General features: G+C 32.8%; 2 protein-coding genes across 3 annotated transcripts; one reads left to right on the forward strand and one right to left on the reverse strand.

Moving 5' to 3' along the window:
* The first annotated feature begins 478 nt into the window (after nt 1–478).
* Nucleotides 479–9737, forward strand: SmydA-3 (SET and MYND domain containing, arthropod-specific, member 3). The gene is made up of 8 exons (XM_088268666.1): nt 479–758; nt 2683–2896; nt 3001–3199; nt 4372–4514; nt 5661–5887; nt 8735–8892; nt 9104–9296; nt 9447–9737. The coding sequence occupies exons 1-8, from the start codon at nt 629–631 to the stop codon at nt 9668–9670; spliced, it is 1488 nt and encodes a 495-aa protein (XP_088124792.1). The 5' UTR covers nt 479–628; the 3' UTR covers nt 9671–9737.
* LOC148304277 (uncharacterized) lies at nt 9317–17135 on the reverse strand. Of its 2 annotated transcripts, none has more exons than XM_088268664.1 (5): nt 16936–17019; nt 16573–16752; nt 15262–16497; nt 14643–14750; nt 9317–10980 (listed from the first exon to the last, which is right to left on the reverse strand). In XM_088268664.1, exons 2-5 carry the CDS (start codon nt 16708–16710, stop codon nt 10849–10851), a joined length of 1614 nt encoding a protein of 537 aa, XP_088124790.1. In that variant the 5' UTR covers nt 16711–16752; nt 16936–17019; the 3' UTR covers nt 9317–10848. The 2 variants fall into 2 exon arrangements, with proteins under 2 accessions (XP_088124790.1, XP_088124791.1); XM_088268665.1 differs by having other exon boundaries at nt 9725–10980; nt 17010–17135.
* Nucleotides 17136–18218: the final 1083 nt, after the last annotated feature.

The following is an 18218-nucleotide window of genomic DNA, read 5'->3' on the forward strand; positions in this document are numbered from 1 at the left end:
TGAATAAATATAAGAGTGAAAAAATTACTTATATTTATTTGACCCCCCCTGGGAATCGAACCCGGGACCTCCAGTACGGTAGCCGAGCGTGCTGACCATTACACTACGGAGGCGGACCATTAAATAATATTAACTAATAACCAGGTAGATGTAATTTATAATTAGGAAAGCTGTTTTTCGAAAAAAAAACATTTTACCTTGCATCTGTTATATTTTTATACGAAACATGCGCATATTCGCATGCAAGGTTGTGTTGAAATTTTGCGTTGCAATCGGAGAATCACTTTAGGATATTAAGATTTTGAATGAACGTACATTTTCATTTAAATTTAAATAGACCGATATATGTAGCTACAACATTATCATTTGAAATTCGTCCCAGCGTTGTGTTCTATAAGAACTCGTTTATGTGAGCGTGCGCGTGCGCGCGAGTGTGTGTGTTGTGCGTGTGTGTGTAATATGGCGCGATATTCTTTTCAATCTTTGTTCGGACTCGTTCGATGTTTGCAGTTATCGCTAAAATTAAATTCCGGCTAGTAATTAAGACAGCGAGTATAAAATAAGCCGGATATTTTTTGAATACTTCATTTAAAGTTATCTCCGTTATAAGCACTCTCTTTTGGGCAAGATGAGTGATGTTCCCGCTTATAAAATCATGAGGGACGAACGATTGGGGAGGTATTTGGTTGCGAATAAACCATTACAAAAAGGTTCTCTCGTTTTTACAGATGTTCCCTTTGCATTTGGACCTAAACCAGGTTAGTGAATAAATTCGTTTATTACTACTATAACTACCATCACGCCGTTTCCCCGCAGGGATAGGCAGAGAGGATTGAACGCCACACTCTTCTATCCTGACATACACTCCTCGCTTCCTTCACATCCATACATCTAGTCATACATGCCCTCCAATTACGCAGGCTTTTGACACCACCAGATTTTAGGTTCTGATTGATCTGATCGTGCCAAGTCTTATTCAACCATCCTCGTTCTGTTCTCCCGCTCACATTCGCCACATATATTTTCTTAGTCATTCTCTCGTTATCCATTCGCTCCACATGTCCATAACACCTTAAAGCACTCTTCCTAATCTTTTCGATTAAAAACTTGAAGAAAACGTATCTTTTTATTTTATTCTCAATATTATAAATATTTAAAGCATTTACTTTGTGGTAAGTCATTTTTACTTATTTTTTTTTTACAAATTTTTTAATAATATTAGTATATTATTAAAATTTTATGATTTTATGACCGAGATTTTTATGTCTACCGGCTTCGAGACGTACCTGTCTCTTCGTCAGGACAACCACTATTACAGCATGCAAACAATACCACCCTTCACCACCATAGCATCATTTACTTGTTTTTTTTTTACATTTACACCTTACTTTTACATTTACACCTTTTTATTTGTTTGTTTTGTTAGAGTGAAATTTTAGCTGTCATAAAATTAAACACCTCAAGACTTGATTTCGATATAACACGGTACCTTGCCTTGATTTATATCATTTCAAAGTTTCGTATAACACGGTTTCCATAGAACACGCTGTATATTGCCCTGATTAATATTATGTACATACATAATTAATTTAACAAATAATTCAATTAAAAAAATTTCATTTAATACAATGGTTTCGAAATTGTTATTATTATTATCGTTATTATAATTAACTGTAGGACACCTGTACCGTAAATGCCATGTCGGTATGTTTCATCCGTGCGACAGACGTGTTTGGCCAGGGGTAGGGCACCTTTTCATTTCTAAAGGCCACATTCATTTATTTGATTTGACATAAGCCCGTGTTTGTAAAAAAGTCAAATCAATCCATCGATAACTTTTTGAGTTTTGAGGACACAAATATATGGAAGCTAATTTTTTATAAGTAAAGATTTAAAAAAAAAAATTGGCACAAGTCAAAAGGTATTTGGACACACTCAAAATGTTGTGTACTAGCAAGTCAGCGGCAGCCTTCTGGAATCCAAAGTCAATATTTACCATACGTTAATAATATCTAACGACCAATACAGTTTGTATTATTTCAAAAAAATGTTTATGCGTATTACTTTATTATTAAAATTGTCTTAGGTCACGAAACCAAAACCGCTGACTTATTTGAATCTTACTGCAAATTTACCGTACAATACTAATGAAATTACCTTTTTTTAAAACATTTATTTTGCTTAAAATCTAAAAATATAATTTATATTGGACATTTTTTTAAGTAGAAGATTTGATTTGAATATATTACATCTCATTTTCTCATTATGAATGATATAAAATAATTATATATTTCAACAAAGTGCCTGCCTAGAAGAGAACTCATATCCGGAACTTTCAGAAACCATTAGATTAGAGCTAAACATTTAGTTAATCGAGAAATTAATCACAATCTATTGGATGTAATTATTTCACCTGACCTATTTACCAACCATATTAAAAAAAAATAGATATGTGATTCCCTCACCTTACCCATACAAAGTTTTAATTAATGAAATTTATCAGTAGCATACCTACAGTAATTAAATTGATATTTCAAAATAGTATAAGAAAAAGCTCAGTGTAACTTTAAAAAAATTAACAAATGGTTTTTATTTTATTTTTTATCTATCTGTAGGTAGGTACCTATTTATTATGTTTAGAATGTTTTGATGGTTTTATTATAGTGATATTATTTATTTTAGATTCCCTACCAGTGTGCTTGGGGTGCCTGGGTATTTGGAATGGTTCATACTTATGCAGCCGGTGTGGATGGCCCTGCTGTAATGAAACTTGTGAAAATAATTCGACTCACAAAGAATACGAATGCGAGGTCTTTTCTAATGCCAACGCAGAATTTCAAAGTGTCGAGGATACTAGACTACCATGCCTTCAGTATGACTGCATCACTCCTTTAAGGTTTTCTTATTATATTTATGCATCATAAAATTATTTATAGGATGGTATACAATAAATGCACTTGTGTCTTTCATTTATAAAATAGGAATATTTTGTATTTTCAGAGTACTCTTACAAAAAGAAAAGGATCCAAAAAGATGGGACGAAGAAGTGACAGTAATGGAAGACCACGATGCTGAAAGAAAACTAAGAAATAGTTGGGGAGTGGATCAAATCAACATTGTGCAATATTTACGTGGCCCCTGTAAATTAAAGGAAAGATTTTCTGAAGAACTTATCCAAAAAGTTTGTGGAATTTTGGAGGTAAAATAAAATAATATTACGTACAATGCCGTAGCACCCTAAGAGCAAGACCTTGAGCAGCAGCATCTGCCACTTTTAGAGAAGACCAGGGTGGAGTCGATGCGCCATGGATACACTAATTATCCTAATTCTAAAAGATATTTGTAACTAATTATAATGTTAGCAACTAATGATAATATTGTCCGCCTCCGTAGTGTAATGCTCACCATGCTTTGCTACAATACTGGAGGTCTTGGGTTCGATTCCCGGGGGGGGGGGGTCAAATAAATATAACTGATTTTTTCACTCTAATATTTATTCAATATTACCCTGGACTGGTACTTGAAGCGGAGGGCAGATCACCTTTCCTTCATGTGTTAACAATCAAGATAACACTGCATTTATATGATCAGTACCCTATGCACCATCGGTTGCGGATAAGGGTTAAAAAAAATGATAATATTTATACCATTTAAATACAATTGGGATCAACATATTCCAATCAATAAATGTGTCACATTATGTTATTATCTTTTACTTGTATATTGTATCCTGCTTGTGGGCAAAAAATTTATAAATATTAATTATAAAGGAAGCAATCATGCATGGTATTTAATCTATAACTAAATCTCCGGGACTCTCGACCCAAGGGCTCAGTTCATCTTGATAAAATACTAAATTTGTATGAAAACTCTTGGTTAGAAGGTAAAAATAGTGTTTCGCAATTTCATTGGTTTTATTTTTAAATACTACTTCATATTTTCTCAATAGAGCCCAGCCTAGCAAACAATGCCGTTTAATGTGTGCCATATAAATAGCATCCTGGGAAACTGATTATAGGACAACTTTTGTGTAACTCATGTTTTAACACTTATATTATTTTTATTCTAATTCTGTTTTAATGTGCGCTATAAAATTTACATTACAGTAAAAAAATTATTAACATTACTATCCATATTAAATATTTATAATGTTTTTTTTCTTGTTTTGAAATTCAATCTATAGTATACTATGTACATTTTCAAAATCTAATTAAGTAGCTAAATAACATTGCCAAACTTAAGGCAATGGACTGAAAGAAATACGATACAAGGCTATGGTAATAATAATATTGATCATTTAGAAAATTATATTGAAAAACAAAATATTTTCCGGTACCTACCTACTGATTTTTGAAATAATATTTTTTTAAGGTAAATGCTGTCGAAGTACCATCACAATGTGGGCCGAACAACAGAGCCATTTATCCTAAAGTTGGAATTATGTCTCATAATTGTGTACCCTCTGTAGTGCACACCATAGTATCTGGAGGGAAGAATGGAATACCAAAAAATTTGTAAGTATGTTAAAAGAAAACACATAAAACAATACAATATACTTTCATATAATTTTTTTGGCATCTCATCGAAGGTGAAGAATATGGAAGTCTGGGCATTTACGGGACTGATGACCGTCATAGGCTAGTTATGCCATGCCTATGATGGTCATCAGCCCCATAAATGCCCAGACATCCATATTCTTCTGCATGTCCTCACACACACACACACACACTCCCACTCTTTTTTATTTCTTGATGTTTTTGATCGTTATTATAACATAAATGTGGAATTGTGTAATTGGCTTTTTTTATTAATAAAATAATATAATAAAACCCTTATCCGCACCCCAATGGTGCATAGGGCACTGTGTCATATAAACGCAGTGTTATCTTGATCGTTTACACATGAAGGAAAGGTTATCAGCCCTCCGCTTCAGGTACTAGTCCATGGTAATATTGAATAAACATTACAGTGAAAAAATCACTTATATTTATTTTACCTCCCTTGGGAATCGAACCCGGGACCTCCAGAACGGTAGCCGAGCGTGCTGACCATTACACTACGGAGGCGGACATTTTTTTTATTAATGTAACTATTTTTTATTATATACTTTTACTAAATGTAAAGCTGTACAATTCCCGAATAAATAAAATAAAATCTTTGATGAGATGTCAAAAAAAGAATATGAAAATAACTCCTGTAATTGAAGATAATTCAGATTTAGTATTTGGACACACTCAAAACGTTGGTAACAATATACTTTCATTAAAAGGACATTTTTTTCTAAATATATGTTAAATTGTTTATAATTTTAAGGCTCTTAGGCTGGACTAGTCAATATTAAGAATGACTTCGCAGTCAAAGTCAAAACTATTAATTATGAAGAAAAAAAAAATCTAAAATAAATTTAGGTTGTCAGATGTAAATACGCCACTTCAAAAAAACATCCTCGTTTTAAAAGTAATTTCTCGGCTACCCCACAGAAACAAAAACCTATACATCTGCCTAGTCAAACCAAGATTTTGTTTGATTTTCAAACTATAATTGACATGTTTGACAGTTTGAAGTATCACTTAAGATTGACTAGTTAAACCTAAGAATACCTTGGCAATGAGCTTTGACTGCAACATATGCATGAATTGTTTTTCCATATTATATTTCAGTGCTGAAGTTTGGGTAGCAACTGACATAGAAAAAGGTGGAAAATTAGAAATGTGTTACACACATGTCCTTTACTCGACAATACAAAGAAGAGATTTTTTGAAGCTATCAAAGTTCTTTGACTGCAATTGCGATAGATGTGCTGACCCCACGGAGTTTGGGACTAACATGAGTACCTTGAAGTGTAGTGAATGTGACTCGGGAGATGTACTCCCTGTGATTCCATTGGGTAAGTTAGATAAGACTGAAAATACCAAATATTATGCATAAGATTCCTGACAGAAAATACTATGTCTTTTATTTACCTGGATGCAGAAAAATTATCAAATACGTTGTAAACCATTACCAGTATAAAAATTATTATTTTGTGAAGTAGAATACATTTGATAGTGGAGTTAGATCAAACATAATATCTCAAGAGATCGAGAACTTTATGAAAAGGAAATATGGAAGTTAATGCCTGGTTTAAGATATGACTTTGTCTATAAAAAAAGTATCTTGATAATGATCACTTGGTGATCAAATCTAGTACTTGTGCACAACAATTTTAATACACTAAAAAAATAGATAGTAATGATAGTAAATAAAAAATACATATGATTTTTTTACTAGGACATATCGCTCACTCCTTTCAAGAACGTCATAAATCAAAATTCCTCAATTTTCAGTTGTGCATGTTTTCAGAATGCCCAGAAAATGTACTATATCCCAGCAAAAGAGGCATATTTTTAACTTAATATTTACCCGCTCCAGGGCAGAAAGTGTTGTTTTTGCATTTTGAAGAAAAGGTATTGTTTAATTATTTTTTTAAATAAACTAAATATTTTTCAAATGGAGAAAAAACCATCAGGTTTTACTTAAAAAGATCTGTTGCACAGTAAAAAGTTCAGTAAGTGGCTTGATAATTATTTTCAACACATTGCATTATATTTTTAAACTTTAAAAACGTTCTCCTGAATAATCAAGTTTTTTGATTTATGACGTTCTTGAAAGGAGTGAGCGATATGTATTCATCGCAGAAGACGTATTATCCTGGCGATACTCTTAATTACAATATTCAAAGATTTAAAATCTTTAGTTTTTTTAGTTATTGCATTGTCAGGACATGTATAAAAATGTTTTTTCTGAATTGTGTGTAGTAAGGGGGCCACGTATAAATACGTTTTATTCGGAACCGTGCTGTTGGTTGTTTGCAGGGCAAACAACCAACAGCACAGCAGAATAATAAACAGGTTTAAATATAAGAGGAAAATACAACACCGCAACTAATGATTCATTTGATAACCTCAAATGGAAACACTCAACACTATTCAGAGCCAAGTTTCAGACTGTGAACATTGTTATAAATATTGGAGCTCAAATTTTATAAACATTTGACGCTAAATTGCTTTCTTGGTTATTTATTGGGTTGATGCAAAAGTTTTGACCGTTTTTTACATTAATATTTTTTAATTTTTTTTAAATATGTATTATTTATTTAATAAATGAGATAATTTCCATCAGCTCTTATAACCTTCTCCCATCTTTCTATCAGCTTATTAATACCAGTAGTAAAAAAATCCGTGGATTTTGATGCGAAAAATTAAGTAAGGGATGTTTTTACCTGCTCTATGGTATAATTTTTTTCATCATTTAATTTTTTTTGCAGTGATCGGAATAAATAAAAATCAGAAAGAGCAAGATCTGGAAAATATGGTGGATGCTTGATAACATCCCAATTTAACTCATTTAGCTTGTGTTGGATCATCATAGCCATATGTGGTCTCGCGTTGTCGTGATGAAACACTACCCCTTTTCTTTTTACCGATTCTGGTCTATCCTTTTGAAGGTCCATGTTCAATTTGGATAATTGCTGACAATATCGTTCTGTTGTACTTGTCTGATCGTGTTCCAAGAGTTCAAAATACACAATACCCTTATTATCCCACCAAACACAATGTTTAACTTTTTTTTATGGATTTCGGCCTTCGAAGTTGTTAATGGGGCTTGTCCAGGTATAGCCCAATGTCTTTTTCTTGTCACGTTGTTGTACACGACCCATTTCTCATCTCCCGTCACCAAACGATGCAAAAAAGGTTCATGTTTTTGTCTCGCACTCAAAGCAACGCACGTTGAAACACGATCCAATAAATTGGCAGCCGACAATTGATGAGGTATCCAAACGTCGTACCGCGAAACCATTTCCATACGCTTCAAATGTCTTAATACGGTTGTTTGGTTGACTCCCATCATTAACACAATCTCCCTGATGATTTGACGTGGATTGGTGTCAATTATGACTTTTAACTTGTCGTCATCAGACTTCAATGGCCGCCTGGTACGTGGTTTATCAATGAGTGAAAAATCTCCAGATCGGAATTTTGTAAACCATCTTCGTACCTGTCGAACTTTGATGACATCTACTCCATACACTTCACAAATGTTTTTGGTTTCCACACTCGCGGTATTGTCTTTATGGAATTCATAAAGTAAACAATGACGTAAATGCACTTTATCGAGCGACATTTTGAAAAAATACAGGGGGTCATTACTGTACTCTGGCTAGGCCAAAACTGAATAGAAAGTAGAGGAAAAGCATCTTTTATACAATAGAATCATAAAAAAGAAGATATTTTTCATAATTTAAGAAAAAAAAATTTTTTTACCTGGGATCATAAAAAACGGTCATAACTTTTGCATCAACCCAATAGTTATTTAAGTGTGATGTTGGTCATCTTGTGTTAGATTATTATTTAACAGTTTTAATTTGATAGACCATGAGAGTGTGATATTTTTATAAATATATTTTTTTATATTGTATAAATAAATTTTCAAATAACAATATATGTACATATCTAACAATACATCTATTATACGATACTAGGTATAATGAATACTGTACAGAAACTTTCATCACAAAATATAAAATATTTTCGATGATATGACGATTTATACACAAATGTATAATTTTTTTAAAATACGTAAAAAATGCCTGCTCTACGCACTAATTAGCGCACCGTTTCGCCCGACAATGTGTTAAGAGTGAGGTCTCTAATGAGTTCTTGAAAATGATTTCCAATGCTATTTAAAATTTCAGACAGCTGTTCTATATGGAAGTGCTCCAATTGTGATTACAGCACTACAAGTGATGCCGTAAGAAAACTTTTATCAGTTGTGCAAAATGAGATTGCCTTAATAGAGCAAAATTATTTAGGCCCTGCTGAAATAGAGCAGAGAGAACAAGCAGCAATATGGGTATGTACATATGTATATGTATGTATTATGAAATGAGAATTCTCAAATTCGGAAATAAATAAAAACATTTAAAAATAATGTTATATTACTTTCATTTTTGTTAGTCTATACTTTTCACACTATCTTGTATAATTACTTATTCTTGATAATGTTGGTATTGCATGGACAAAATGTTTTGGTATTGATAGATTGAATTTTAATAATATTCTAGTATCGAGGAATTCTACATCCAAAGCATTCATTGTTGACTTGCTTGAGATACAACCTTTCTCAACTATACGGACGGGTTAAAGGATACACTTTAGACAGTATGTCTATTCCTTTACTAAAGAAGAAAGTCAGTTTATGCCGTCAAGTAACAGAGTTATTAGACATCATATCTCCCGGACAAACCCGAATGCGAGGTAAATAAAACACAAAAAAATTCATTATACACAAATTATTTTATAATATGTATATGCAGATTAATTTATACACGGTCTAATATTTTATAAAGTATATCCATCTTTTGACGGAATAAATCTGTCACTTAGTATTATTTCATTTATTTTTAGGGATGAATTTATATGAAATGCATGCCCCCTTAATGATCCTTACAAGGATGGAATACAAAAATGGGTCAATAAATGAAAACCAACTAAAAAAGAGAATGTCTGATATAGCAGAGATGCTGTACGAATCTGCTCAGATATTATCTCGGGAAGATGAAAACAGCGAGAAAGGTATAATAGGGAGAGCAGCAATGATGTCTTACAAGGAATTATTAGCAAGTTTATAAAACATGTGTTTTTAAACCATACATATATTATACATGTATTTACAAAAAAATATATTTACTTCCAAAATAAGTATTTTTTATTGTGCTCCTTTAATAATTATTTATGTTCTAAATACATTAATTATTGTATACATTTGACCACCCTATAAGTTTTCAGTTATGGTATATGGGGAAAAATAAAATAAAATGTATACATTTTAATATGTAAATATTATACTTGCCTCTGAATCACACAATCTTTACATAATTAACAGTCAAGACAATAGTGCAATACCTTATGCGCTGTAAGTATTGTTTGCCCAAAGGAAAAGAAAAAAGCACAATACAGGTAACCGTCGTTTTACACCTGAGTTTCATTCTGAGATACATCGGTGTAAAAGAAAATTGCCATAAAACGAACACAAATATAATGGCGATATAAGGTAAGGTTGTGTCAAATTTCAATAAAAATCTAAAATGTTTATTAATAACATAGCCTATTTATAATTTTTTTATGTATTTAACAAATGAAATTCAAATTGTTTTACAAAACAAATAATCTCTTATTAATGCATTTTTTAATATAAATACTAATTCACCAGTTCGTCAGAACGAAATTAAATTCTCAGACAATTAAAAAAAGCAACCTATTTAATTTGAATTGATTTTTGCTTCTTTTCTTGCAAAATCATAGCATAAGTGTGAGAAGCAGCTATTACGCTCTTTTAACACTCGGGCTTCAATTGAAATACAATTGAACTTCATATTTTTATTCCTTTTAAAAATGACCAATAATCTTTAACGCTCTGATCGGAATTAGTATCTTTCGCCTTTATAATTTATTTTAATGTTATGTGCCAATAGTATGCTTAACGGTATAAATACCCCCCTGATCCATGGGTTGTTTACACCTTTATATTGACATTGTTTATACCCGTATATTGACGGTGTGTTAGGGGGCATGTAAATTACCTTGATGTCCAATCCCATGTCTGAGATGTCAAGATTTTGGGAATGTCCTGAGGCATTGTCTAATAGCGAGGGACGACTGTATTTCAAATACTATAATATAATGAAAATGAGATGTGTACTTTTCGATGTGTCAATTATTAACTTAAACATTAAAATAAATGGGAAGAAAACTTATATAGAATAAAATTGAATGGTATCCTTCAACATTATATATATAATATGTAAAATTAAAATTTCACTCGTTTTATTTTAGGTAAAGATATAGTAGCAGCAGTGTTTTTTTCTTGTCCAATGTCTTCCAAATTCTCAGACTGTAATGTTTCCAGACGAATTGTATCATCTTCTCTTTGCTGCATTATCTAGGAAAAAATATAAAATAAAAAACCATTACTGGGAGAATATGTTCTAATAAGTTCAGTTGCTAAATGAAACAGCATTGAACAAGTTCATCATCTTAATACATCGACTTGTACCAGATTACCTCAGACCACCCTGGCTTTACCTTTTACAGAGATTCACAAATGTCTATAAAGAACCACCCTGCATTGATAACTAAATACATATTGGGGGTTAAATAACTTATGTAATAAATTTTGCATCTCAATGAACCAAGTAATAGGAATTAGAATGTGCTGCAGTCGTGTCGGGACATCTGGACATGACGGTGAACAAACGCTGACATCACAGCTTGTGTTTCTCGTGCTGTAGAACATACACATCGCCTGCCACAACATAACAGTAATTTTTTTTTTTTTTTTGACATCTCATCAAAGATGAAGAAGAATATGGAAGTCTGGGCATTTACGGGGCTTACGACCGTCATAGGCTGGTTTAAGTGATCACTTTACACACGTGTAACATTCACCAATTCTACCCATTATTGACAACCACACTACTCAAATTCTTGGAAGTTCTATATATATGAACCAATTTAGAAACCTTGTTCATGAATAACTAAAACTTCACTAGAGACATCTATTGGTGAGATTTAAAGAAGCTTTTTATTAAGCAGAAACTCTTATATTAGTATGTGAGATCCGAATCCCGGATTATAATCACACACATGAGAAACGCCAGAAAATACCATTTTCATTTTTATTATTAAGCTTATAATTTGACCAGATAATTTATTTACAACATTTTGAGTGTGTCCAAATACTTGTTCACAAAATCTGGATTATCTCCAATTACAGGAGTTATTTTCATATTATTTTTTGACATCTCATCAAAGATGAAGAAGAATATGGAAGTCTGGGCATTTACGGGGCTTACGACCGTCATAGGCTGGTTTAAGTGATCACTTTACACACGTGTAACATTCACCAATTCTACCCATTATTGACAACCACACTACTCAAATTCTTGGAAGTTCTATATATATGAACCAATTTAGAAACCTTGTTCATGAATAACTAAAACTTCACTAGAGACATCTATTGGTGAGATTTAAAGAAGCTTTTTATTAAGCAGAAACTCTTATATTAGTATGTGAGATCCGAATCCCGGATTATAATCACACACATGAGAAACGCCAGAAAATACCATTTTCATTTTTATTATTAAGCTTATAATTTGACCAGATAATTTATTTACAACATTTTGAGTGTGTCCAAATACTTGTTCACAAAATCTGGATTATCTCCAATTACAGGAGTTATTTTCATATTATTTTTTGACATCTCATCAAAGATGAAGAAGAATATGGAAGTCTGGGCATTTACGGGGCTTACGACCGTCATAGGCTGGTTTAAGTGATCACTTTACACACGTGTAACATTCACCAATTCTACCCATTATTGACAACCACACTACTCAAATTCTTGGAAGTTCTATATATATGAACCAATTTAGAAACCTTGTTCATGAATAACTAAAACTTCACTAGAGACATCTATTGGTGAGATTTAAAGAAGCTTTTTATTAAGCAGAAACTCTTATATTAGTATGTGAGATCCGAATCCCGGATTATAACAGTAATTGTTATGTGGGATTGATCAGTGCCACACAACCCACTACAAGTTACTCCATGAGTCACATTGTGCCGAAATCTGGAAAACATAGTCTGCCACCGAGATTGGATTGTAAAAACACATGCCACAACGCCGTTGAGGTCAGCGCGGCGAATACATTTATATAATTTATATTGTGTGCTTTAAGTTCCAGGATTTAATTATACCCATAAAAATTAATATTTATTTTTAAAGGAATAACCCGCAAAGCCTCTATTTTAGACGTTTGTCTGCAGGTAGGATAGTAAGGATAGGGAAGGTTAATGTTAAAAATACATCACAAACACCCAGACCAATGGAAAATAAATATTTATTGAATTTATTTTGCACTTGGCGGAAATATAATCTGCGATGCCAGTTACGCAGTCAAGTGTCTACCCAACTACGCCACGGCGCCTGTTATTTACAATTCATTTTGCAATTGACGGGAATCGAACCTGAAACACTAGTTTCGCAGTCGAATGTCTACGCCATGGCGCCTGTCATCATTTCCTTTATTCTTGTAGTTTAAGAAGTAAATTAGAGAAAAAAAAATGTTCACATAATCAAAATACATTGTTTACAATTTATGACACAGTAGTTAATTTTAAGATTTTGCTTCGCAAAAAAAAGAGACAGGAGCTAAGACCGGGAACAGGCTATCCAACATACAGAGGGTGGTACCCATTTTAACAGGTAAATGGCAGAGGGATGAACCCTACATTAGTGGGAGAAAAGGGATAAATCAACTAGGAGGATGTGAGATTCTGACTACAATTTAAATTAGGCACCAGATTTGGAAAAGAAGTGAGACTCGGCAGCCTGGATGAGTCAGCATATAGGGAAGAGTCAGTGCCCAGAAAAATACCATGCCGGTGGAAACGGGTCCAGAAAGCCAATGTTAACAAGTAAAAGGAAAAGAGTACAACGTTGATAGCAACAGGGCGGTGATGGCGAGAAAATATGGAATATTTAAGGAATAAGATATTAACATGCTTCATTAAGTAGCTTTTTTCCACGACACCTAGATTTTTTTTATTACACTAGATTTTTAATTAGATCTGAATTTTTTCCATTTTAAAACCTCCTCACAAAATCACTAAGAAATACAAATAAATAGGTAAAGGTATGAACAGAACATTAATACCAACACCATTTGCGAATTCGGGGAACCCCAATAATGGAGAGTAATATTCGAATAGCCTTAGGGTGGGACTGACCGAAGCATTTCGTCATAACGTAACGTCGTAACATCGCTCGCAGCGAGCATCCGAAACTATGGATGGAGCGCTCGGCTAGCTGTACTGACTGCCTGAATGCTCGCACCGTAACGTGTTACGTTACGACGAAATGGCTCCGGTTAGTCACCACCGTTAGGCGTGGTCTTACTATACATATAGATCAGCGATCGGGGAACCGGAGTAAATTACCCCAAATGGGGTAAATATGATTTTTTTGGGGTAATAAGGAAATTTTTCTTTTTTAGAAAAGCAAATTTGTCGCCTTTTTGGTTGTCAAAAGCTGCGAAGGCTTTCAAAATTGCACATGAGGAGGCGGCAAAAATGTTGCTGCCATTTGCAACAACCTATCTTTGTGAACAAGGCTTTTCCACTCTAATAGATGTCACGAAGAACAGAAATCTATTAAACGCCAGACTGTTGTCAAATTGCTCTTATATAAAAAAAGTCCCAATTTCGAAGTAATTGTATGAAACATGAAGCAACATCATTTCTCCAAAAACTGAAAAGGAAACCTGAAAACCTGAATTTTAGTTTGATCCAATTTGAGATTTTTTTGTTTGTCTATTTACATACCATTTTCATGTAACTTTTTTTTTCCGTGTAAATTAATTCAATAAATAATGTTTATTTAAAATATACATTGATTGTCTTCTTTTCGAAATGGGGGGGAGGGGTAATATCGACATGCGAAAAATATTTTGGGATAATGGTTAAAAAAGATCCCCGACCGCTGATATAGATATACATACACAACAAAAAATACAGAGGAAATTTGAACCCAGAAATAAATACCTGCGGACAATCCTTTTTAAGATGAGTTACATCTCCACAAACTCGACAAGCTCCTCCTTTAGGATATATTCCCTTTGGGTTGTCAGGACACTGCCGTGATATGTGACCCTAGAAAATAAATATTATATATAGGACACATTTTCTTTCTTCAAATGTGTTTGAGATTATCTTGTATTTGTGAGTTTAATTTGGCCTTAAAATATTTTTGAATTAACAGTGCTCATAAAATATACCGTCGGGGTTGTGTTCTTAGAAAACACTTTTAAATGGCAAAACTGCAAATATTGAGACTCGATTCACTGAAATTTCTACTGATAATTGTCCATGGATTTTGGAAATATTTCAATATAAAAATTATGACGAAAAATAATTGTTGAAGTTTGTAAAATTTTGGTTATATTAAAACAACATTAAGAAATATATTATTAGCAAAACTGTAAATCAAGAAATAATAAGAAAAAAACTATTATATTAAGAGGGGAACTTTTATTCTGGATGTAGTAAATGGCATCCATTGGATGTCAAAAGTCAGCCGTAAAGATAAATTTATGTGCAAGAGATTTCTTAAGATACATATTTCAAGGCAACACAGAATAAGATAATAAAACTACTATCATACCTGTTCTTTACAAATAAAGCACTGAGCAAATTTGTAGTCTTGTGATCTAACAACTCTGCATGCAAAATGAGTATGCTCAGTTGATCCACATTTAAAACATAATCCTGATGATGGCATGGCTGATTTACTTCCATCTTTATTCAAGTCTGGACATTCTGACAAGATGTGTCCACCTTTCCTGCAGTGGAAACAGAGGTTTTTCTTCAATCTGGCCAATGTTTTCTCGGCCCTTCTTCTTTCCAACTTGATAGTTCGTTCTACCTCACTCCTGGGAATACCTTTGGAGATAAGGTTCTTGCGGAGTTCCTGTATCCGCTCTCCGTCCTTGGCGGTAATGGGAAAGCCATGGAGGGTTACCACTTCTAGTTCTTCTCCGTTCACAATTAACAGATTTTTTCCTTCGGGAATAGGTTTTCGTCTCGCATGTTCTTTTCCATCTTTTTTTAAGTTCTCAGTTTTATTCTTTACCTCATTATTTCTCTGAGGTTTTTTATCTAATTTACCTGTTTTATTACTTTTTTGGGTTTTATTCATCTGTTGAACTACGTCATTTGACAAATTATCTTTTTTTTGTTTTTTTGTCTCAATATAATTCAGATTATCTTCATTATTTTTAAGTTTTCTTTTTTTTGATCTTTTGGATGGAACATCAGGTTCAGTTTTTTCAGAAGATTGAATCATTTCAGAGCTATCATTTTTATCATCAATATTTTCACAATTTGTATTTGGTTCTTTGAAGTTCTTTTTAGATTTTTTCTTCTTCTTGTTTTTGGATTCAACATTTACACAATTTACATTATTCAAACTTTTACCTACATCAGCACTGCCATCTCCAGACTTTTCTTGTCTAACCAATTTCTTTTTCTTTTTCTTAGATTCTGTTTTACAAATTTCTTCAAGTTGTGTTGTGAGTTGCTTCAGACGCTCGTTGGACTCAGGATCAGAGTACTCATCACACCACTTGGCCAGTTCCGGATCATCAATATCAATGCTTTTCTCGCTAGAATCGGCTCCATCTACTACAAACTGAGCATCTTCAACTGGCTTTGCTTTATTTTTCTTTAATTTCTTTTTTTTATTTTTACTTTTAGAGACGATATTGTCATTTTCAGTATCCAATTCTTGTCTGTCCTCTGTTGTAGGGTTACCAGGAAAATCACACCAAGTTTCAACTGTTTTATTCGATTTCTCTTCTTTCAGAAATTTTTCATAGTTTTCTTTTCGAATAGCTTCAAACTGAAACAATAATGGTTTTACATTAAGTTTTTATGTTATTTTTGGATCGGTATGTTTAAAAAAATATGTTCATACCACTGCTCGCTTAGAAGAATCATCTTTATGTGTTTGTTGATCTTGCAACTGTTTTCGCATTACTTCCCATGGAGTAGCTTGCTCTGGAACGCGTTCATTTGATGACTTAGATCCTTTAGATCGCGCAAATCGTGTCATTTTTAAGTATAACGTTGTTTATATCCTATTTTTAAAGTACCACTGAAAACACAGATTATATTGCAAGATTATACAGAAAAAGATGGAAAATAGATGTTCATTAATTAAGAAAGTGTAGTCATCAGTCTAACAAACAAAAAAACATGCAAAACGATGTCAATATCAATCCACACAGACAGCTCTGACTGATTCTGGCCACAGAATAACTAATTGTATAGTTCTTACCAAGTTCCACAAACTAACTAATTTATATACCAAGTTCCCACCGTTCCAAAACGTTCCGACAGATTTCGACTAACCTCAAATATCAATGTGGTATATTTAAATTTTGTCAAATGTCAAATCTCGCTAGATGCACATGGCCACACATCGTGGCATATGAAACCCGAGATTACGTTAATACGTTATCATTGTCTGTGGTACCCAATACCAAAGATTACCCAAGACAAAGACTAACTAAATTGCTTAGTTCTATACAAAGATTACGTTTTATTCTTTTTTAAAAATATTTATTAATTTAAAATCGAGCCCAGTGTTAGGGTGCCAAATATTATAACGCTTTATTTTATTTTTAATATTTAGAGTGGGGTTTGTTGGTTTTGTTTTATCATACACCAAACAACATTATAAACAGGGCCTTTTACAAAAAATGTCCCGGAACTCACTTCATGTCAAGCTGTTTACTAAAAAAAATTCAGATATTAATAACAATACCATATTTTATCATTTTAATGAATGATATAAATATAGATTGTAATTACGTAAGCATAAACATTATTTCGTATAATTGATTTTGAAAATTAAAAAAAAGTAATAATAATTTTTAAAAAGGTTCATTATTTCATATTTAGAACGTATGCATGGCGCTTTTAAACATAAAGTTCTTGGAAAAAAATATTTCTTACATTACTTGGGCATAAAACATTGTAGTGGACGGTTTTGGGTGAAATTCGTAAATATATTTAAACAACGAATTACATATAAATTCTGTATCAATAAAATTTTAGGTTATAGGGAGATCTTTACCAAAAAGAAGTACCTACTACTCTATGTGTACGTGTTATTTAAGTAAAGGATATTTTTTTAGAGGTACACAAATTCAAATTTCTCGTAATAAATTGATATTGCACCAACTTGTTGAAACCGCAGCGCTGTCACATCAATACTATTTAACTGAGGTACGCAGAAGTTAGTAATCATGGTTTTGTAGCTCTCTTCATTAACCGTAACATTCTGGCCGTCATCGTCTTAAAAAATATGGGCCAATGATTCTACCTGCCCATAAAGCACTCCAAAAGGTGACTTTTAATGGATGTACAGGGGTCTCAACAGAGGCTTCTGGGTTTTCTCCACTCCAAACTCGGCAATTCTGCTTATTGACATGGACATTTAACCAAAATTGTGGCTCAACGGTTAGAAAAATTTTGCGTTGAAAAAGAGGATCAAGCTGAATATTTTTGGCCCATTCACGAATCTACTACGCGCACCACGGTCATTCAGTCTATTCA

Source organism: Brachycentrus maculatus, unplaced genomic scaffold (assembly GCF_059751285.1).
Source record: "Brachycentrus maculatus isolate JH-2025_06_01 unplaced genomic scaffold, ASM5975128v1 h1tg000326l, whole genome shotgun sequence".
In the NCBI taxonomy this organism is placed as follows: Eukaryota; Metazoa; Arthropoda; class Insecta; order Trichoptera; family Brachycentridae; genus Brachycentrus; species Brachycentrus maculatus.